The sequence below is a fragment of the Alexandromys fortis genome, unplaced genomic scaffold (assembly GCF_014885135.2).
Source record: "Alexandromys fortis isolate MF-2015 unplaced genomic scaffold, M_Fortis_MF-2015_v1.1 scaffold_80, whole genome shotgun sequence".
NCBI classification, from domain to species: domain Eukaryota; kingdom Metazoa; phylum Chordata; class Mammalia; order Rodentia; family Cricetidae; genus Alexandromys; species Alexandromys fortis.
The window spans coordinates 6,183,074-6,206,975 of NW_026068174.1; the positions used below are offsets into that span (position 1 = coordinate 6,183,074).

The 23,902-nt window shown below is 45.0% G+C and overlaps 2 protein-coding genes across 4 annotated transcripts in view; one reads left to right on the forward strand and one right to left on the reverse strand.

The window, feature by feature from the left end:
• Tmigd1 (transmembrane and immunoglobulin domain containing 1) overlaps positions 1-23,902 on the reverse strand; it is a 164,274-nt gene that overhangs the window by 43,225 nt on the left and 97,147 nt on the right. The gene's annotated exons all lie outside the window — the stretch shown is intronic.
• Cpd (carboxypeptidase D) overlaps positions 16,308-23,902 on the forward strand; it is a 91,573-nt gene continuing 83,978 nt past the window's right edge. The window contains exons 1-2 of the mRNA XM_050128916.1: positions 16,308-17,125; positions 22,605-22,852. Of these exons, the coding sequence (XP_049984873.1) occupies positions 16,371-17,125; positions 22,605-22,852 (1,003 nt within the window). The 5' untranslated portion in view covers positions 16,308-16,370. The remainder of the gene's footprint in view (positions 17,126-22,604; positions 22,853-23,902) is intronic.

Below are 23,902 nucleotides of genomic sequence, written 5' to 3' on the forward strand. Positions count from 1 at the left end.
CTCTCTCTCTCTCTCTCTCTCTCTCTCTCTCTCTCTCTCTCTCTCTCCCTCCTTCCATCCCTCCCTCCTTTCCTCCCTCCCCCCTCTCTTTCACACACACACAGAGACACACACACACACACCACTTCACTTTACCCACAAGCTCCATCCATATAAGCTCAGTTGGCTCCACGATCCTAGAAGCCTGTCTTGGGGGCAGGGCTAGGCTTTCTTCCACAGTCTTCCACCTGCACAGAGAGGAGAGCTGGCCCCTCCACCAGTAATAGCTGGAGAACTCTGATTACCCTGGCGTAGGACAAGCTCCGAGTCCAGCATTTGGGGTGAAGGCTAGCCTTCAGCAGTCCTATTGAAAACTGTGTATGGAAGGTTCCCAAAGAAGTAGCATACTCTCTGAGGCAGGTAAGACAATAGATTTGTTTAGACTTCCTGTTGTTTTTAAAAAGAGGTTTTGTATTTCTGCAAACTCCAAAAGTTTTAGAATCTTGTGCTTTAATACACGGGTCAGGGATGTAATGTGGACACTTGTAATCTCAATACAACATCTCAGCCCTGAACTTATCTAAGCCATCCACAGACATGTAAAGTTCTGACTAGGATAACTGAAGAGCAGGAAAAGGAGCCTGCAGAGATGGCTCCTAGTTAAGAGCGTTTGCCGCTCTTCCGGAGGACCTGAATTCAGTTCCCAGCGCCAATTGAACAGCTCACAACCACCTGTAACTCCAGCTCCAGGATCCAGTACCCTCTTCTGTGACTCTGTGGGTATACATGTACACACACACACACACACACACACACACACACACACTTAAAGAAAATTAACTGAGGGGAATGGCTACTCTTATGCAACATTTTGGGGTGGGGCTCTGATTCCTTTGGGTTTCAAGTTTCAAGAAGTGACTTCTAATTCTAGTGTTCTAGGTTACAGTGAGCAAGGACTCCTTAGATGGAGGCGTAGCTTCATGATTTGGGTCCTGTTGCCTCCCAACTTCTATATTCTCAAAAGCGTTAATGAAAACTTTGACTCACCCTAAGGTGAAGTTCTTCTGTTGTCCGATAGTTCGATGATCTCAAAATCTTTTCCATTCTTGAAACACAGCCAGCAAATATCTTGCAGCACTGATTTTTGTCGTTAAGTAAACCGGTCCCCTTTTAAGAAAAGTAATTCCACCTCCTATTGCCACCTCTACTCATTAACAGCCAAGGTGGCTACCAGGGATTGAGAAAAAGAACAGCCAGAGTGGTCAGAAAGACAGAGTCCCCAAATTTGTTATTTGAGACGGGGTCATGCAATGTCGCATAGTCTGGCCTTGAACGCCATCCTTCTGTCTCAGCCGCCTGAGTGCCAGGATTACAGATGTGTGCCATCACGTCAGCTCCATGAGCTTTTAGTTCATTTTTTCTTCATGAACTTTTTCTAAAGGAGGGGAAATGTCTGTAGCTGGCCATCCCTGGAGGGAGAAAACAAGCGTGACAGAAAAGCTTGTCTTTAAATAAAAAAAATCTCAATTTCATAGCAGAGAAAGAAGTTATTTGATTTTAGCATATAGGTAAGTGTTCATGTAATCCTCAGCATAGCGCTTTATCTAGAATGCGTTTGCTGGGAAGGGACGCCCCCATCTTTACAGTGCGGAAAGTCCAAGGTTCTAATTAACCTGACCTGTCTTTTCTTCACTTCCATAAGCCCACAGAGAGACTGTGCTTACTGGAATCCACTGGGTGAGCCACTCTGTGGACGGGAGACCTTGTAGGGCACAAGTAAGGACCAAGAAAATGGTAAAGACAGAGCTGGGGAGCAGGGTGGAAGGCAAAGTTGGAGACTTGACCGGAGCCTCAGTTGTCCCTGGAAATCTGCTACAGTTTCTGCCAATCTTGTCTTATCTTTGATTTCACCAGTTTTCCTGATTTTTATCTGGATTCTTTATCTGGTCAGAGTTCCCACACGTAATGAGCAAGCAGGCAGTAATTATTTCCTATGAGGTACTTTTGCAAGCCTCTGCCCTGCTCTGGGAGCGGAGTCTCCTTGGGTGCTCCAGCTCTCATGCAGGTTTGCGGTATGTGGGTAACTGCTTTCTCCAGGGCTCTAAGCATCACTTTTCCTCAGACCTGTGACAGAGAGGTGGCTGCAGAATGTCCCCATAAATAGCATCAGTTTCTTCACCTTCTGGTGCTTCAGCCTGTCCTCTTGAGACACAATCCAGCTGGCTCAGGGTGTGACTGTGCTTTATGCCAACCGAGTCTCAGCAAGCATTTTCATCAACGTTGGAGGCAGAGATTTTTCCTACTGGAATATCAGTAGTAACTGAACTTTTTAATTTACATATTTTTATTTTTTGGTGTGTGTAGTTTAAGGGTTGTGAGTTGTACTCTGGGCTCTGTATGCAGCAGAACACAGTTCTGATTTCTTGTTATTTTTCTTTCTTTGGAAAATGCCTTTGACTCTGGGCATACTTTGTTATATGTGGGCAAGAGAGCAAACACTTGGGACCATTTGAATTTGCTGCTAGAATCTAGGGCCAGTTTTTGGCAAACGTATAAAATAAATATAAGATACAACTGAAGTTGTAATCTAGTTGCCTTGAGTCCTAACAGGAAAAGTCACATATAAAAAAAAATCCAGTTCTACTCCTATAAAAGCATTGAAAACTAAGTGTGGTAGATGTTCACTGTGGTTATGTTAGAGATATCAAGAAGGAAGCTCTGGGGCCATCGAGATGGCTCAGTGGGTAAAGCCACCTTTACCTAGCTATGCCGGCCATTTTAAAGAGCATGATCCTGTGACATTCGGTATACTCAGACTAGCTCTACCAAGCTCTATAAAGTTTACCATTGGAACAGGAGAACTTAGGTAGCATTGTCCCTTTATCTCTGCTTTCATTATCAATAGTTTCAGTTACCATTGTGAAGCAAGATTCAAAAATATGAGATGGAAAATTCTAGAAATAAGCAATTCACATGTTTTAAATCGCATGCCACCCTGAGAAATATGATGGAATCCTACAGTGTCCTGCTCTGCCCAGTGTGGAACAAACATGAAATATCCTTTGTCCAGTCTCCACGTTGTATATGCTGCCTACCTAGGAGTCAGTTGATGGCCGTCAGTCTGGGTTATCAGATCCATGTTACAGGATTAAGGTATTCGGGTCCAATTAACTTTTCTTTTATTTTATTTAGTAGTGCTCCCAGAGCATGAAAGTAGAGACACTGGCATAATACTTTAGTGAGGGAAGAACAAAACAAAAACAAAGAACCATCCAAAGCCTAGTGTGGGGAGATGGCTCAGTGGATAAAGCCACGCAAACAAGAGAACCAGAGTTCAGATCCCCAGGACCCTTGTAAGAGCTGGGTACAGCGGTATAAATCTGTAACCCTAGTGTTGGAAGAGGCTGAGACAGGGATCCCGGAGCTTTTCTGGTTTTGGGCACCTACCAGGAGTCTTAGGATCTCTTTTTCAAGAACAAGGACTAACCACTGAGCTGTCACCAGCCCACTGAACCTGGTTTTGTTTGTAATTACTTGGTTAAATTCTCATGGATAACTAGGATGAACACTGTCCCTTGAAAGTAATCTAGTCTGCCCTGCCCCAGCCCACCCCTGGAGCCGAGGGCCGAACCCAGGGCCTGTGCTTGCTAGGCAAGTGCTCTTCCACTGAGCTAAATCCCCAAACCACACATTTTTGCCCCCACCCATCCCCTACAATCTAGTTTTCTCTGAGACTTTCCTACATAGAGCTCCACTCCTTTTCCAGACGATGGCCAGCCAAGCCAATGATCTACTTTAGAAACAGCAGACAAGTTCTGCTTGCCCCAGCCGCATAAGTAGCCGTGGCAACCAAACCCTTCTCCTTTTAGTATCTTCCCTCATTCTGTGCGCTCTCCCTGCAGTCTACTCTCAGAGCTCTGGCTTCTATGCAGTCCATTAAATCCTCTCTGGGGTCAGAGGACTTAGAGGAATGCTGTCTTCAAAGCTAACCACCAGCGTTTCTTCATCAGAGGCAGCCGCGACTACTTGCCAGCACCCAGTCAAGATCCAGCCTGTTCATGTGCTGGCATGGAGGCTTGGAAGAAGGGTGGGAAGGGTCATGACATCCTCACCTGAAATTCCTGACTCCCCGCGGCTTCACCTGTTCAGGCAGAGATAGTTCTACGGCAGCTGTGTGTGGTCTCAGGGTCTCAAAGAGGCTCGGTGTATTTTAAGTACCTGAAAGAGAGACTCCATCTACCCAGCTTTAGGGAAGTCATTATCCACATGGGGCTGAGACTTGGTGTATTGCCATTGTAAGGTCACCGTGGACACTATCAGTAACTGCTCACCCATGTTCTATAATTAAGCCCAACAAACTTGCTGTTTTACCAAGCTAGACCTAGTGGGTTCTTATTAGAGGGTAAGTGGCTGTTTGTTCACACTTCCCCATTGAAAGGTCAAACACAACACCGCATCCCTCCATATCAGCAGTCACATTCTCAATCCCTGTGGAGTATTTGCTTCCCCCCCACCCCACTAGACAGGGTTTCTCTGTAGCTTTGGAGCCTGTCCTGGAACTCTCTCTGTAGACCAGGCTGGCCTCGAACTCACAGAGATCCACCTGTCTCTGCCTCCTGAGTGAGGGCTTAAAGGCATGCTCCACCACTGTCTGGCCTTGCTTTTTTAAAAATAATATGTTTAGATTTATTTATGTGCATGTTTTGCCTACTTGTATGTATGTGCATTGTGTGCTTATTGCCCTTGGAGGTCGGAAGAAGGTGTCAAATTTCTTGGAGCAACAATTATAGAGTTGTGAGCGCCATGTGGGTGCTGGGAATTGAACCCTAAGAGTAACAAGTGCTCGGACTGCTGAGCCATCTCTCCAGCTCATTTCCCTTTCCTTTTTTTCAACATAGTACTTTTATTGGAATTTCATATCATACACCCTGGTCACACTCATTTCCCAGTCCTTCCACGTTCACTCCCCCTCTTTTGTCATCCCCCTATAGAAAAATAATAATAAAAAAAGTCCAACTTGTATTATCCATATACACGCCGCAGCATAGTCAACCTCTCAGTGGTCTGCCCCTTAAGCAGAACTGAGTCCTTCCTCCTGCCCCCCCCCCCCCCCCCCCCCCCCCCCCCCCCCCCCCCCCCCCCCCCCCCCCCCCCCCCCCCCCCGCCTGCCAGCAGCCATCAGTTGTAAAGAGATACACTTCGGCATCCTTACTATACTTTTAAACACTTCTCTCCAATGGCCTCTCATTTGCTTTTTTTTTTAATGGAAGAAAAACTTTAGAATGCTGGAGCCCTTTCCTAGTGGTGGGCTTAGGTACCAGACAGACGGAGCAGCGAGGAAAGGGTGCTTTTTGGAAACAAAGGATCCTGTCCTGTTTACTCTTAACCTTGAGCAATGCATATGCTTAAAAAAAAAAAAAAAGTGATGTCTGAAGTTTCCAGAGAAAGGTGACAAACATGATCCTAGGTGCCAGCTATTAATCTCGTAGAACCTGTACTCTCTCCTGAAAAGTGAGACTAATTCAGCCCTCCAAGGATTGTGTTTCTGCAAGTCGCAGCCCCAAGAAACTAGTTCTGCAGTAAAACGCGTCCAGCACAAAGGTAATGGCTGGCTGGGAGGTGGCCCTGATAGAGCACTTGCCTGGTATGCACAAGATTAGCACTGCCCAAAAGAAGATAAAACATTAAGCAAAATTTGTTTCTCTGTAAGTGGCCTGAGACGATCCTCAAAGAATACTTCACTATTTACTTGACTTGGAAAACCCCACAAAAATACGACTATCTAGAGGTCCAAATTATCCCTGAAGAGAAGGCTGCACAGGAAACAAACAAACAAACAAACATCCCAGAAGAAACCAAACCTATGGCAAGGCGCGCGTGTGTGTGTGTGTGTGTGTGTGTGTGTGTGTGTATTAGCTTTTCATTGCTGTGCAAACAACTGAGGTTAAATCAGCCTAAACAGAGGAATGTCTCATTTGTGGCTCACGATTTCAGTTCCGGGTTGCCTGGCCCCTTGCTCTGGGCCAGCGGTGGTACAGCAGGAGCCTCTGTCAGCTCTTTGCTACTAGGGAACAAGAGCAGAAGAGGCCAGTGTTCCCATTTCCCTTTCAAGGACAAGGTCTCAGTAACCTAGCTTTGTTCCACCGAATCCCTCCTCCCAAAGGTTCTGTCAGTTCCCAGCAGTGCTTCTGTCTGGTGACCAAGCCGTAACACATGGGACACTATTTATGACCCACACTGTGACCACACACAAACACATCCAGCTGGAAATAAACACAAAGAAGAGCGGAAAGACACTGACTCATTCATGGATTTGCCAGGACGTTGGACAGATTATACACAGATCAGAACAGTCGAAGTGGCCGAATTCAAGACACTGCGATCACTAAGTGCCATCTGTTGCGGCTTGTCCCACCATCACCTCTGGCTCTGGAAGTCAAGTGTCCTGTTTTCTGTGTTGCCCCAGAAACCGGATTTCTGCCTTCTCCATTCCACCCCAGCTAGAATTAGCCACAGCCTCTGCTTCACTGTGTCCCCAGCTCCCAATGTCAGCTCTGTCACAGGTTCATCTGCTTGGCCAGAAGTAGGCTAATCAGCCCTGCGCAGGCAGGGCAAAGCCTGACCTTTTCAGTTTGAGGAGTGACAGAAGACTCCTGGGGGAGGGGGGGAGCGTTGCCTCAGCGGGGGAGGGGCCCAGATACTGAACAGCCAAGAACAGGACACTTGTTTCAAACTGTGGCAATTATCAAGACCAACTGGATGAAATGCATATTGCAAACTAAATTGCTTTGCAGGCCCTGGCTGTTAGCATTTATTCTTATAGTTGTGAACTTCACTGCAAGGCTCACTTCTCCGGTCCTTCGCTCAGTCACCCTAACCTCCGATCCATGCAAGGCATCCTGGTAGATGGTCCGTGAAAAAGATGCTCTGCAGGTCGGGGTTTACAGGTGGTCTCCTCAGATTCTGCTCCCTGATGTCTCCTTGCCACAACCTTGATTTCCGCTGTGGATCCAGGTGGCTCGTGGGAATTAGACACCATCCTCCAGGCCCTCAAAGGTTACAGGTGTCTTCCCCTTGGTCACAGGGGGTTCATGGGTAGTCTAAGTGAAACCAGATATTTGGCTGCACCAAGGGCACGATCTGTTTTTCTTGCCAGGTATGAATGAGAAGACACGTGGCATTGGGAGCTCCCAGCAACCTTCTTGGAATCACGTGGGGAGCCAAACTTGGAATAAAGTAAGCACTGTAGAAGGCAGGGCCAAGAGGCGAAAACAAACTGGGTGCTTGGATAAAGCAGTGCCTGGAACCAGATTTCTCCTTTGGACTTCTCAGTTATATGAGCCTATAAATTCCATTTATTATTTGAGCAAGACTGAGTCAGGTTTTCTAGTAGGTACAACTGAAAGTGTCTGAAACCTGCTTGCACTGGAAAGAAAAAACACCTTTTAAATAGAACAGTACTACCTACGGTTCTATTCTAGTGGTTTCAAGACCAGCCTGAGCTACAGTGTGAGATCTCATCTCAAAACAAAACAAAACAAAGGAATAAATAGAATAGACCTACTTAACCAAAACCAAATCTGAAACTTCAATAAACATATTTCATTTCCCTTTGGCACAGAAGGAAGAAGAATCGAAGAAACTAAGAATTCTGTAAAGTAAAAAAGCTACAGAAGCATAACATCACTAAAGTATAAAACAAACAAAACAAATTCCAGTTTTTAATTTTTCACATGTATGAGTATTTTCCTGCATGTATGTACGTGTCCATGCACATGCCTGGTGCCAGTGGAGGCCAGAAGAGGGTGTTGGGTCATCTGGAACTGGAGTTACAGGCAGTTGTGAGGTGATAGGTGGGTACTAAGAACCAAAGTCAGGTCCTCTGCAAGAACACTCAGCCTGAGGAGCCCTCTCTCCAGGTCCACACTGGGCTGCCTAAAAGCAGGTTCCTTAGAAGCCCGTCCTGAGGCAGGAAGCTGGCCTGAGGGATTGGCCTGGGGGAGTGTCTTGAGGAGAAACCTGTGGAGTTCTAAAGGAAACAAGCTAAATGAAGAAGCCAAGCAGGGACAAAAGAGCTCTAAGTACAGTCTGATCCCAAAGAAAGCAAGGAGGGGAACTGTAACCTGGAAGAAGAAAAAAAAGGTAGGTTGAAGGCAAAAGCCACTCCTGTCAGACAGGAAAAATCTCCCTGCGAAGTCAGGTGGAGCAGGGAGGTTGGTAAAGACAACAGCTGCAAGAATTGATGGGCCAAAGCCCACCGTGAGATTCTCCTTCATTAACCCTTCCCCTTCCGAATTACAATCACATTATTTTCCATCTTGTAACATTCCGGCAAGTACACAAAAATTCTAGCTGTGCTTCACGGTTTCTGCCAGCTCCCCTGCTTCTTTAAGCTAGTGGGCCTCTGGAGTCCCGAGTTCGCTCTTCAGGCTTCTTCCTCCACAGGCGCTAACCACATACAAGCTCACCTACAGATTGCGTTGCGTGCCTTTGTTAGCGATCAGTGAACCTTAGCATTACTCACACGTAGTTCTCCCCGACATGCATCTCTGTTCTAGGCTTGCTTGGGACTGTTCCTCACTTTTTCTCACCGTGAGCCACACACTTGTGCAATGTGCCTATACCATGTGCCTGTGGAACAAAATGCAGTGAAGTCCATGCCGCCATGACAGGAGCTCCGGAGAGTCTCCACAGATGTGGCGGTCTGCAGCTCCACTGGGTGTCTTGCTGTATTCCTACCTGAGCTAGAGAGTGGCAACTTAAAGGTAGGACCCTCCAGGATAACCCGCCAGCCTGCAGTGTTGCTGTGAGCATTGCTTGAGATGCACAAAAGAGCACCATAAACATCAGAGGATGTTACTTTCATTATTATAAAATTTTTCATTTATTTTACATACCAACCACACTTTCCCCTCCCTCCTTCTGTTCCCTCCCCCCCCACCTCCCATCTACCTGCCCCTTTCTCTTCTCCTCCATTTTGAAAGGGGCAGGTCTCCCATGGCAGTCAACAAAGCATGGCATATCAAGTTGAGGCAGGACCAAGCTCTTTCCCCTGCAGCAAAGCTGGCTGAGGTATCCCTGGATGGAGAATAGGTTCCCAAAAGCCAGCTCAAGCACCAGGGCAGGCCCTGATCCCACTGCTAGGGGACCCACAAACAAACCAAGCTACAACTGTCACCCACATTCAGAAGGCCTAGGTTGGCCCATGCAGGCTCCCTAGCTGTTGATCCGGAGTCTGTGGGCTCCCAGGAACTAGGGTCAGCTGTCTCTATGGGATGCTATGGGGTCAAGAGGATGCTAATACACAGACTATGATTGACATGATATTTTTCTTTCCTATCCCAAATTTGCTTTCAGACAGGTTGTTACTTATGGAACTACTTATCGAGTTTGAGGCCAACCTGGGCTACATGGTACCCTGTCTCATAAAGCAAAAACAAAAGAAAATTCACCAGTAGTCTCTGCATTGCTAAACTCAATGACTGAATCATGGTTGAACCTATCCCGGAGTAACATTTAACACGATCCCTTCTTTCTCCTTCAAATACATGTTTCCCCGATCCCTCTCCCTCCCACCTTTTCTCTTCCTTCCCCCCCCCCCCGCCCCCGCCTTTCTTTTTCTTTTCTGAGACAGGCAAGCTCTCTCTATCCTCTTGCCTTACCTCCCAGATATCCAGGACCACACCTGACAATGGCTTTCAAGAACTCCTGTTCTCTTGACCTTTCGCCCACTTACTGACCGCCAGGAGGCTCTTTCTCTTTCATTCTCCTATTTCCCACCTGCACACATCAAAAGGCCCCAGGGAGATAGGACCCAGTGTTCACATCTCTGTTTCCGGCTCTCTTCCTTCTTTCTCGCTCCTATGGTGATCCCGCCTTCCTGTTTAAATGTCTCCTACCCTGAACTCAGATGAAGATCCTCCACCCCTCCTAGGACCTCAGATCTACATATCCGACTGCCTATTTCACCGCTTGGATGTCTAGTAGGCATCTCTATAAGCCCTGCTTCATCTATTTCTCCACAAACCTGCTCTTTCCCCAAACCTTCCTCTTCCAGTAAACAGTAGCCCTCTCTTTATTGTTAGTCGAGCAGCTTAAATCCTGGACTTAGCATCAATTCTTCTTGTTCCGTCACACTAATCCATCAGTGAATTTTATCATTCTACTTTGAAGATATATTTAGAATACATCTACTTCTCAGCTGCTCGGACTTCTACCATGGCCTGTTCCATGTCATCCGCTGGCAGGGACCCTGTAGAGAAGGAGGAAGTGAGCTGAACACCGGCATTCATTTCTGCTCCGTGACTATAGTGATGACTGCTTCACTCACACACGTCTCCATGCCCACCCCCCATCCCCCCACCCCCCATGACAGACTGGATTCCTCTTACAACATCAACCCAAATAATTAATTTTTTTTTCCTTCAGATGCTTCTGTCAAACGTGTCACAGCGGGGAAAAGAATAACTAATACACTGTCTGAAACCTGTTTATTTTGAATATTCCCTTTCCATCTGTTCATATTCATGCCTCTTGTATTACATAAGCTCTCCCAAAGGAAGGGATCGCTTTTTTGTGGTGATGATGATGAAATTCAGGGCCTCATGCATACATGCTAGGTAAGCACTCAGCCAATCAGCTGCAACCCTAGTCCAAGTATTTTCTTCTATTTTGCTTCATGCTGTTAATTATGTCTGGCATATCCATTTAAATATGCATAATCAATATTTATTGAATAGATGAATATAGTGTCTCACATTTAAGTTGAGAATTCTTAGACTGCGGCTTTGATCTGTAAAGAGATCCATTTGCATTCAGATGGGCCCCAGTGCTTCCTTTAGGGCCTTGGCTATGCAAGCTATCATCCAGCCTTACTGGAAGACAGACTTCTGGGATACTGCTTTAGAAACTGTCCCCACTGCCTCCAAGTCATGGTCACCCCTCTGAGACCTGGTCTTACACACACACACACACACACACACACACACACACACAACGTGTATCTGGAACTCAGAAGTTAGAGGCAAGAAGAATAGGAGCGCAAGGCCATTCTCAGCCACATAGTTAGTTGGAGGCCAGCCTGGACTGCAGGAGACTGTCTCAAAAGGAAGAGCATACAATGACAGGCACGCCCACTCTGGATTTTACACAGGCACTTCAGATCTGAAAGGTCTCCAGCCTAAGACCCAATCCCTTTCCCTCACCCCAAGATCTGCTCACTTAGCTTCCTTTCTTCTGAAGTCTTTCTTTCTGATAACAGCAAAGCCACCCACCTGGTCACCCCCACTGGTTGTCATCTCTTTTTCCTTCCTTCCTTCCTTCCTTCCTTCCTTCCTTCCTTCCTTCCTTCCTCCCTCCCTCCCTCCCTCCCTCCCTCCCTCCCTTCCTTCCTTCCTTCCTTTCTTCCTTCCTATCTAGGCATTTGTTAAACCTTGTAAGCCCGACAACCTAAACATCCTCCAAATTCCCCTCTCCTTCTTAAGTTTTGTTAATTTTATGTGTATGAGTGTTTTTTGTTTTTGTTTTTGTTTTTTTTTTTTTTGGTTTTTCGAGACAGGGTTTCTCTGTGGTTTTGGAGCCTGTCCTGGAACTAGCTCTTGTAGACCAGGGTGGTCTCGAACTCACAGAGATCCGCCTGCCTCTGCCTCCCAAGTGCTGGGATTAAAGGCGTGCACCACCACCGCCCGGCGTGTATGAGTGTTTTGTCTACATGTATGTCATAAGGACACTTGTGTGCCTGGTGTCTGGGGAGGTCAGAAGAGGGCATCGAATCCCCTGGAACTGAAGTTATGGGTGGTTGTGAGCTACCTTGTACGTACTGAGAACAGACTCGTGTCTTCTAGAAGAACAGCAAGTGCTCTTGGTTGCTAAGCCATCTCTCCAGCCCACTCTTTTTTAAATTAATTTTATGTGCAAAGGTGTTTTGCCTACGTGTAGTTATATACACCATACGCATGCAGTGCCATTGAAATCCAGAAGAGGGAGTCTGATTCCCTGAAACTGGAATTAAAGACAATTGTGAATCACTGTACTGGTACTGAGAATTGAATCTGGGTCCTCTGAAAGAGCAACCATCTCTCCCACTCCAAATTCTTTTTTTGTTCTGAATTTAGCAGAATCAGCTCTTGTCTAAACAGGGCTTTTATGCCCACTCCACACACTGGGCCCGCTCTTGCTAAAGCATAAATGTTGTCTATACTACCCTCACATAGAGCTCTGCAACTCTTCCATTTGATGTGGAATTAAAGAAACTCTTCTAGGCATGACATTCTAGATCATTCATTATTTGACCATCCTACCTTGTGGTTTTGCCTTTTACTGCTTCTCCCAATGTGCCTTCTGTTCTTCGCGTTGTTCCCTGCATACCTTGCTGGTCCCTCTCCCTGGAGTGCTTTTCTTCATCTTTTTTTTTTTTCTGTTTGAGATTTTTTTATTACTATTAAAAACAACACTAGGCATATGACTTATTGGTACAGCATTTGTCTAGCATGCACAAAGCTGTGGGTTCAGTCCCCAGAGCACGCATGTACACATGTGTGCACACATACAAAGAGATGACTTGTTATATAGTGTACATGTAATACATCTCATTTGATTTTCATAAAAATAAAAGAACTTACTCAAGATGAAGAATCTAGAAAATGATTGTTAGGGGATAGAATCTCAGTACTGACATCAAAACCAATGGACTAACCACATGATGGAGGCTTTCTCTGACTCTTCATAAATGTTTTTTCTTTAGGGCTCCAAAAGCAAGCATTTGCTTTTCAGTTCATGACATTGAGACAATGTTTGTAACAGAGGTCAAACACCCAGATTTTTTGAAACAAGATTTCTAGAACTTGTACCTCACTGTGTTCATCTTTGAAGTGGAAATAGTACCTACCTCCTGAGTCCACCAGGGTTGTTGCAAAGTACGTGTTACTAGCTGGCCCTGATGACATGTTCTTGTCATTTGTTATGTCTGTGCTGGTCCTTCAGTAGATTCTGCCTCTGAGAGAGAAGAGATCTTCCCCATTCGTCTCCCAATCCTATTGTGACCACAAAGCAGAACTTTCCTTAGCTTGTGAGCTCCGTAAAGGACTGTCACATTCAGTTTCTAAAAGTGCAGGTGTTATACCAGACAATGAGACATTTACAAGTTCATGATTATACTGTTTTAATTATCTATAAATCTTTTGAAGAAAGTGGATATTGACTAAGGCTGGCTCTCTACTGTCGTTTATTCTGTTTTTTAAAAATCCAGATTACTACTCAGTTACTGTAAACGGGAAGCCAGTTTTTTAAAACCTTTTTAAGCCTTCCCAAAGTTTGCTTCTTTGTGAGCCATTGCTTTTGTGGGGGGTGGAGTAGGAAAGGGACACCTGTCCCAAGCTCCTAGAGTTCTAGAACAGAGGGCAGTATTCAGCTGTGGGTAACTACAAAGCCAGCCCTGCACCCTACTATTCCACTTCACTGAATAGTGGGTGACCTGGTCTGCAGCTTTGAGTTTCATGACAGACCAAGCTGTACATGAAAAGAAGAAAGCTCCAGGCCTTTCAGAGCCCAGAAGTGCACCGTGGGAGGCCTAAGGTTGCCAGGGAGGGCACATAGTTACATACTATTATTTCCCCGACACTTGTTAACCAAGTAAATCAAGTTACATTCTGTTATTTCACTGACACCTGTGGTTCAGCCACCCTTCCTAGGTGAAGCTGCTCTGCCAGGGTGAGGAGCAGTCAAAGAAGCCTGGACATGCTAAGTAAGAGAAGGAAGCATGGGATTCGAGGTTAATGTGTCCCCTGGGCTCCTCCGATTTGGGCGACTGCAGAAATGCACAGTGGAATGATTAAGCATCCCCAGGGGAGAAGAGGGTCTCTGCACGCTGTGGGGCTTTATTTCTGACGAGCTAGAGCTGTTGTGCGTGATGCAGTCAGTGTACGTGGGAGATGGAGAAGAAGTGTTCCCAGAACCTGAATGAATGATAGACAGTGTGTTGTGTAGCAGCTTCCTCTGAGATTAAACCCTTCCATCTTGGAGGAAATCTGATTAAGATGCAGAACGTCAAAAGGAGAGGAGAAACTTTCCATCCCGCCAAGAAGCTCCATTAGCTCCAGAAGTAAGCACTTCAGTGGCTTCAGGAAGGCCCTGAAACTGACCAGATTCAGTAGATTACTCCCTCCCTAAGCATGTAAACCATAAAGACGGCTGAGAGAAACTCTTCAAACCTGCTCAGTTGCCTCGAGGAGGCTCAAAGCAACCGAAAGAGACAAACACTGCCTGCAAGTTGGATCGTGCCCACCAGTTTTCCAGTTTATGAACCAGCACTCACACTGGGTGGACTTTTGGTGATGCAACTGTTGTCTTTGAGTCATTTCTGCTTCTGTAAGTAACCCCTTACTCAAATTTCTGTAGCCTCAATAAAATTCACTAGGTCACCATGTTGTACTTTGGTGGTGTCCTTGCTTTGGTCTATCTTTGATTCCATATTTGGGGTGAGCAGACATTTGTTCATGTGTCTGTAGGAATAGTGTCACCCAATGCATTCGTTACCATGGCGAAGTATTAGTTCAGTTTGGAGCCAGCCTACCAACCTCTCTGGGTTGGCGGGACCTGTCCCATTTCACTCCTTTGCATCCATTCCATTTTCCCCACTTTCACCAGCTCTGCCCTTGTTCAAGGCCTCATCATCTGGATGATGTGTTTCTTGTTGATCTCTCAGCCTCAGCTCATAAGATTGCCTCTTCCATTCTCCAAGTTACTGCCAGAGGGGGATTTTTCTAATTAGCTTCAAACCCCTCCTTTGCTCTCCATGGGCTTCTGGACCAAATGTAGTTCCCAGGTTTGCAGGGTCTTTCTCTTTTGGCCCCACATATCGTGTTTGTTGTTTACTCCACTACTGGGATCCTCTTCACTAGTAACCTGGACCCACAAACAATTTTAGAACACACAGTTTCTGCTCTTAAACTTTGCAACCTTCTGTGTTGGCTCCTCTTTCTACCCAGAATTCTTTGCTTCTCATAGCGTCTTACTTGTCTTCCTGTTTTCCTCCTACTCAGGCTAAATGAGTTTTTCCTCAGGAATGCCCCCACAGATGTACTGCAGCATTTATGACAAACTGCACGGAGTCTCTAACTAGGCAGAGCTACGCACTGTTTCCCAGAATCCAGCACACACTAGTTACTCAATAAATATTTGGTAATCAGTGAATTCCACCGGTCCTGTGCAGAGTCAATTATAGTTCAGAAGAGAGATCTTGAAATGTCCAGCACTGAAAGCAGGGGATAATGATGATAATAGTAGTAATAGAGTAGTAATAATAGCTATCACAATTATGTTGTTAGATGGGTTAGAAATTCATTCTTCATAACAGGATTGTAAAACTTCAAACTTCTTCAAGCTAAAGTGATTAACGTCTACTTAGAAGGATAGGTTTTCTGGATTTACCCAAACACCAGATTGGGGAAATTACGCTTGCCGAACAGTTATTTCTAGAAATGCTAAGTCTATCTCTTAAAAACAGCATTCCAAAATTACAGTTAGAGCTGTACAGAGGTGATCCGGATGCTCCTACTCGAAAGAAGTGTGCGAGGAGGGAATGGTCTCTCTTCTATGAGGGCCGAGACCAGTACACACAGAAGACCAGTGGCGATCCAACACTTGCGGGTGTCCAATGAAACAGACGGCATTACCGCAGGGGGAGCCTACTACAGTTTTCCCTTCAGAAAAGAGTCATCTAGCCACCTAGCCACGCGGCAAATCAGAAATAGAATGAATTTATGCTTCATGAGGTATGCCAGGTGTTTCATTCACTTCAATGGCATGCCGGCAGGTGGGCTCAAGCCCAGGCAGGAGGGGGGAAAAGGTGCAAAGAAGTGGGGACTAAGGAGGCCTTTGATTCTTCAACGTAGGTTCTTCCTAACTTACTAATTTTCTCAGGAGTCTTTTGCATTTTTGGAACGGTTTAATTCTTTCGATTATCGGCTCGAAAGCGTTAAAGTGTAGCTGAGAAACGCTGCAACAAAGAAGGGGGCTAGTAAAAGCTCTCAGAGAAAAGGGGGTAAGAATTTTAGGGAAGAAGCCATAAAGAAGAAACTGAGCGAAAAGAGAAGCCCAAGAGCAGATGTAGAAGAAGAAATAAGGAGGAGAAGACAGAGAAGAGGACCTTACTGAAAGAAGGGAAAGTGACTCAAGTCCCTAGGGACTGGAGTGGAGAAGGCACGCCCAGAGGGAAATCGATCACTTTAAGGAAAGCCCCTCCCCCTAGCCTGACGTCCAGACATTTCGGGCCACGATTGGCTGAGGCCGGAGGGCGGGATGGGGTTGCTAGGCGCGGAGGGGATCCGGCGGGCCGCCGCCGCCCGGAGTGCGGAGCCGCTGGAGCGGAGCGGTGTTAGCGGCGCTGCTGGAAGATGGCGAGCGGCGGGGATGAGCGGGCGCCCTGGCGGCTGGAACGCCTGCGGCGGCGGTTGCGGTCGCCGCCGCTGCTGTTGCTGCCGCTGTTGCTGCTCCTGAGGAGCTCGGCGCAGGCCGCGCACATCAAGAAGGCTGAGGCGACCACGACGACCGTCGCCGGCTCCGAGGCGGCCGAGGGCCAGTTCGACCACTACTACCACGAAGCGGCGCTGGGCGAGGCGCTGGAGGCGGCGGCGGCCGCGGGGCCGCCCGGCCTGGCCCGTCTCTTCAGCATCGGCAGCTCGGTGGAGGGTCGGCCGCTGTGGGTGCTGCGCCTCACGGCCGGTCTGGGGCCGCCGCCCACCGCCGCCGCCGCGGGACTGGACGCCGCGGGGCCGCTGCTGCCTGGCCGGCCGCAGGTGAAGCTGGTGGGCAACATGCATGGCGACGAGACGGTGTCACGCCAGGTGCTGGTCTACCTGGCCCGTGAACTGGCGTCGGGCTACCGCCGTGGGGACCCGCGCCTGGTCCGCCTGCTCAACACCACCGACGTGTATTTGCTGCCCAGCCTGAACCCTGATGGCTTCGAGCGCGCCCGCGAGGGCGACTGCGGCCTCGACGACAGCGACCCGCCGGGGACCAGCGGCCGCTACAACAGCCGAGGCCGCGACCTCAACCGCAGCTTCCCGGACCAGTTCAGCACCGGCAAGCCCCCCTCCTTGGATGAGGTGCCGGAGGTGCGCGCCCTCATCGACTGGATCCGCAAGAACAAGTGAGTGTTGCCTGACCCTGCTCTCGCACCCACGTGAGTGTTCAAGGGCAGGAGGCTGATTCTGGCACCCAGTAGGCGCTCAAGCAATGCTTGCCATCCTAAAGGGTGGGGGGCAGTCAGGGTGGAGAGTGACACCTTGTAACTGGAATGGAGGCCGGGCTGCAGTGCATCCTGGTCTTGCTAATTGTAAAGAAACCTGCCTGGAGCTGTCATTTGTGCAGGGCATAGCCCGAGGGGAGACTTTCTGTCATTCTGTCCCGATTTTTGAAGGGCCGTCGTGTAGGAGCGCTGGGTAAGATTTGAAGGATTCTTAAGTTAGTACCTTGATTATGTAGCTAAGCTATCAGTGTCATCACTAGAAGCACTGTGGCAAGCACTTTCTGTGACTGCATTATATCACTTGATGTTGACCACAGCCGGGCGACCTAGACACCACGCACATCCTCTAGACACTCACTCATACTCTTGTTTTGCATACGGGGAAATTGAGGGCAAACTGCTTAACTAGACTCGGGTAATCCAAGCCTGGTTCCTCAGTGCTCCACCGCCAGGGAGACAGAATGTAGCTCCGAAATAGCAAATGACACCCCCAGTACTTCTGATATTGGAAGGGAACAGTTCTCCTGTCTTTACTTCTGATTCTGCTTTGGGGAGAAATGGATAAGGGGGAACTCCCATAGGTCGGAACTGCTTCCTTTCTGCGCACCTTCTTATTGGGGTAGCACAACTAATCATTTACATTGATCACATATTAGCCTTGTGTGGGAGTTTAAAACTTAAGAACTGGAAGGACCTTCAGAAATTAGTTTGTAACAAGAGCATGTTATAAATATATATGTGAGCTAAAGAGTACCTCTTGTGGAGAGGCAGAATGTGGTGTAGGGAGAGGAAGGAGAAATGAAGGAAGATAATACTCCAGCTGGAATCGGATCTGAGGTGAAGAAGGTGCCTCTTTCTCAAGCATCAGCTTTGCCAGCATGCTCCCATGCCTGTCTTCATAAGGCATTTGAAGGCGTTAGTTAACGATCTTTGTGTCTTTGAGTTGAAGGGTTTTTTGTTTGTTTGTTTCTTTGTTTTTTTGTTTTTGTTTTTTTTTGTTTTTGTTTTTGTTTTTTTTTTTTGACTGGCAGATGAGGCAAAGGTAAAAATGAACAAAGAAGTTTCTCTGTGAGATTTGGAATCTTTGCTTATGTAGCCTAGGCTGGCCGCGAACTGACTTTGTAGCCAGGTGTGACATGAGCTCCTGATCCTCCTGCTTCTGCTGTAGCTGGAATTACAGGCATGTGCCACCACCCTTGGTTTACACCACGTCTGTGACTGAACCAAGGCTTCATGCATGCCAGCAAGCGGCGCACCAGCTGATCTTCATTCTACCCTACTGAAATAATTTTTTGCAAGATTTCAGTCATATATTATAAGACCTAGAACATTTGTGGACATTTCAATGATTCCAAATGTTGTAATCCTCTGCCTTCCACTTTACTAGTATTTAGAAGGTCCCTTGTAATTCTTAATTTGTTTAAATGTTCTAGAACGATTTCCTTTCCTTGACCATGTCAGATCTCTGAACAGCTATAGAAATTTGATTTTGATATAATACTGCCATAAGCTATAGTGAGCAAGGATTTTTATTTTTATTTTTTTTATTGTTGTTTTAAGACAAGGTCTCACTATGTAGCCCTGGCTGTTCTGAAATTAGCAATGTAGACCAGACTGGCCTCAAACTCACAGAGATCCTCTTGCCTCTGCTGGGATTAAAGGTGCTTGTCATTGCCAGCTAGGACTTTCTTGAGAAAATGTACCAGCTGCATTGTTTCCATTGCTTGGGTTTAAACATGTCCCAGCATAACTCTTGTAGGGATTTTTGTCTTCGATTGTGACCAATATGAAGAATTTCCCTTGGTATAAGTTACCTTGAGGCTATACTGAAAGTCTCAAACCAAAAAAAAAATTCATTTTTTGCTTAACTCTTCCAAATTATTAGTATTATTTAATGATCATGAGTTATGTCAGGGTTTTGTAAAAGCTCACGGAGTCACTTGGTATTTACAGAGTTTTTTGCCTTGTGGCAGTGGTTTGGTTACTTTAGTCAATCCCCAGATATGTAGCTCTAATCAGAAAGGAAAATTAAGTCATAAAAATTAACTCAAAATATATGTTCATAATGATTAATCAATAGCAAAGAATGTTGACATGTAAATAAAATTAGAAACACAATTAGAGATTGATGGATGGGAGTGATATTAAGAAAAACACAGACATTGTCTATGTGAGAAAACTACTCTTTTGTTTGATTTTTGAGATAGGGTTTCTCTGTGTAGCCCTGGCTGTCTATAGAGCAGACTGGCTTTGAACTCACAGAGATTCTCCTGCCTCTGCCTCCTGAGTGCTGAGATTAAAGGCCTATGCCACCACTGCCTGGCAAGATTCTTATTTTTCATATTGTGTATTTAGCATTTTTTTTAAATCTAATGAAATTGAAGCCAAGCATGAGAAATACTTGAGGATTTGAATGGAAATTTTAAGCTATCTTCCAAATAGGATTGGAATTGATACACATAACTGCTTTGACACAGATACTAAAGAGCAGTTTTACAGCTACTGTGAGACCAATTGCTTTGTTTTGAAACTGGCCCCAGAAGAGTGACATTGTATTTTAAGACTATGTAATTAGAATACAGAAAATAAAATTTAATCACGATCAGACACTACTAATGTTTCCCTGCTATAAAAGTAGTTGAAGTCTCAAGGTCCTCTTTATGAAATTTCTGAGAAGTGTTGCAACAAATGTTGAACAAAATGATCTCCCATTTAGTGGAGTTTAAATTAAAATATATGAAGTGGCATGTCCACTTACACAGACTATTCAGAGCCTTTTTGTTGTTGCTCATAATGTATTCTTAGTGCCCACAATAGCATTCTGCTCACAGTTAATACTTTAAAAAAAAAAAATGCTTGTTGCTAAATGAAGAACCTGACCTGGAAGAGCCTTTTTTATAGTTTTCCCAAAGTAAGTAGAGGGGAAAAAATGCTCGAGTTGTTCTAGAAACGCAACCAGAAAGTAAATAGTTAATACATTAGGTGTAGGGAGGGTAGCTAGTGGAGTTAGAGAGCTGGAGTGTGACCTTCATTGTTGTTTCTGAGTTGCTCTGTCACTCAAGAGGTGGCAGTGAAAGTCAGAAGCAGAAAGAAAGTGTGCATGGCATTTATTCTCTGACCAGGATGCTAGCGAGCTCCAGAGAAATGAACGTTTGTTGAGAGGCTAGCAGGCAGTCATTGTGCTCAGTGTTTCACGTGTGCTGTCTCCAGTTGTGACAGTCCTGAGTGGTAGGTAGAATATTCCCATTTTATAGATGAGAAAGAAATTGGGATTTAGAGGCAGTGACTTCTGATCATGTTACTGTTGGACAACAGCTCTGAGAGACATTTGCGATTCCAGAGTTTGTACTAATGCCACTACACCAAACAGCGGTCTCTGGTGTCTGGAAGGGAGCTAATGAGAATTATAGTCATTAAAACTAATCTCCTTTACCATCAGCTGTTGTCTTAGTCATCACTGGCTAAGTTAGGTCTTCTGTTATAGTTTCCATTGTTTGTTCACCTCAGAGATGGTACTGATGATGGTAGAGTGGCCTTTCAGATTACACAGATGATAATTTTAGTTTTCTGTCAAGCATATAGAGAGAAATGTGTAGACTCTCTAAAGATCAGTTTATTTCAACTACAAGTAAGCAGGCACAGGAGAATTCTAGTTAGAATGCAAAGAGAAAAAAATTTAACGTCAGTTTTAGTAATGGTTTGAACTGTTACATAAAGGAAAGATGTATAACTGGAATGTATGCCTTTACTTTTAGTTTTCTCCACAAAAGGAGCTCTTGTGATTTTTCTCTATCTATAAACTGGACCATATAAGTGGTTCATTTAGACATAGAAATGAGGCTGTGGTCATAGCTCAGTGTTAGGGCATATGGCTATCATGAGCATGTAGTTTGATTCCCAGAGCCCACCTCTGCCCCAAGTAGAAACATTTTAATAGATGCAGCCTTGTCTGTTGGCCAGTATTTTATTCAGTGGCCCAGTCAGCAGCCTTGGTGTAGCAGAGGCGGCTCTGCGGGGCTGGATTGGTTTGCTCTGAAAGAAGCTCACTATATCATGTTCATTCATCCTTCCTTCCTTCCTTCCTTCCTTCCTTCCTTCCTTCCTTCCTTCCTTCCTTCCTCTTTCTTTCTTTCTTTCTTTCTTTCTTTCTTTCTTTCTTTCTTTCTTTCTTTCTTTCTTTCTTTCTGTTTTCCCTGAATCTCTTCAACTTTGAAAATATAATTTGGTATAAGGATTTTATGAAATTGGAATCAGATAAAAAAAACGTTGTGTTTTAAATTAGATGCCTTATTCTAAAATTTTTATTTGGGCAGTAAGTATATAAAGCATGATATATATAACTTATCTCTCTTGTATTTACCAAGTATTTATTATATTAGCCACTTCTATGAAACTGAAACATTGTGAAACATAAGTTTGAGATTATGCTATATGGAATTGCCAGTTTTGTAATTAGAGGGAAAAGGTTAAATTCTGACAAGTTCCTGAAGGTCAATCTAATTAATGAGTTTGAAATTCCTTATGCAAGAAGACATTTCCTAAAACATTGGTTAATGCTGTATTATTCAGGAACATGTTCAGTAATAGAAAACTCTGTAAAGTACTTGTGTAAAGTGGAATGCACTTGAAATGTTACAGCAGCTTTATTTGTTTCTTTATTGGTTGATTGCTGGAGATCAAACCCAGGGCTTATGCATGCTAGGCAAGTACTCAGCCACTAAGTTATATCTTTAGTTCTGAAATTTTACATAACTTAATATTTATTTGTGGGAGGGGGCTGGAGAGATGGCTCAGAGGTTAAGAGCATTGCCTGCTCTTCCAAAGGTCCTGAGTTCAATTCCCAGCAACCACATGGTGGCTCACAACCATCTGTAATGAGGTCTGGTGCCCTCTTCTGGCCCGCAGGCATACACACAGACAGAACATTGTATACATAATAAATAAATAAATAAATATTTAAAAAATATTTATTTATGGGAGATACATATGCCAAGTGTGCACATGGCAATCATAGACAACTTGTAGGTCTCAATTCTTCACTTCTACTATTGTGGGTCCTGGGGATTAAGTGAAGGGCACAAGGCTTGGTGGCAGGCATTCACTGAGCTGTCTTGCTAACCCAAGATAGGTATTTATTTCATTTTTGGACCTGGAGGATGAAGTCAGCATTAACAACATACCTAGTATGTGCCCCAGCCCTGGGTTCATCTTCAGGATGTATGAATGTATGAATGAATGAATGAATGAATGAATGAATAAATAAAAAAAGAATGAAGAAAGGAAAAATTAGTTAATTTATGAAAGATCCTGTGGAATTTTTAAATGCTTAGTATTTCTGTATCATTTAAAGGTGATATGTAATTTGATTGTGTTTTCAAAGGTTTGTGCTTTCTGGAAATCTACATGGTGGCTCAGTGGTAGCAAGCTATCCTTTTGATGATTCTCCCAAGCATGTGGCCACTGGAATCTATAGCAAGACCTCCGATGATGAAGTCTTTAGATACTTGGCAAAAGCTTATGCTTCTAACCACCCTATAATGAGAATCGGTCAACCCCACTGTCCAGGAGATGAAGACGAGACTTTCAAAGATGGCATCACAAACGGTGCACACTGGTACGATGTAGAAGGTATGCAAAGCCCTGAAACTGCTGTATTTCCCCTCGGTTGCTTTAGCTTTCTTGTGTGTATTTTGAATACAAGACAAAACTGTAACATTCCAATTTTTAAAAAGGTAATTTCTCTGTATTTTTGAGGTTTCCAAAGCTACGCTAAAATCAAAAGATGACCACAGAAACATGTATATATTCTTCATTTAAGTTCATCCGTTGTTCCTTGTCCCATATGCTTTACCTCCCCACTTCCATATGCCCACACACGCCATCTTTTCCCATGTCATCCAAAAATAAGCTGCTGACGAAGTATCTCTAAGTTCCTCAGCACTTGTCTTACCAAGCCCAGAGACTTTCTTCTGTCATGTACCATTACCAGAGCTGAGAAATCAACGGTCACTCAGTACTATCATCCACATGCTGTCTATAGTTCGCTTCCCTCCTGGTCCCCAGCCATCCTCTCTACCTTCTTATTCTCCGAGTCCAGAATCTGTTCTACGCTCAGCCATTGCATTTGATCTTATAAAGAGTCCAGGCAGGGATTAGCAAGACGGCCCAGTGGATAAAGGCTTCTGCCACTAAGCCTAACACTTTGAGTTAGGTTTTTAGGACCTACATGGTGGAAGGAGAAAACCAACTCCTGAATGTTGTCCCCTTAACCTCTACCAAATGCACTGTTGTGTGCATGTAGCCACACACACACGAATAAATGTAATTGTAATAAAACAAAGTCCAAGTTGCTGTCCAATAGAACATTTCAGTTTTTAGGTTTATCACTTTCCATATTATAATTCTACTCCAGTTTCCCAGTAAGATTATCCTATAGACCACATCACGTGTCAGAAGACATCAAAAGTCAAGTTATGTGTCTAAGTTGTTGGGTTAGAACACTGACCACCAATCTCACCTCTTACATAAAGGCACATTTGCTGTTGTGGGTTAATCGTGGAATTCTGGCTTGATTTTTAGCATTTATCAGGAAGTTTGTCATATTGGTTTTTTTTTTTCCTATTCCCATGCATGTGGGTGTGGTTTTTTTTTTTGTTTTTTTTTTTTTTTTGTTTTTTT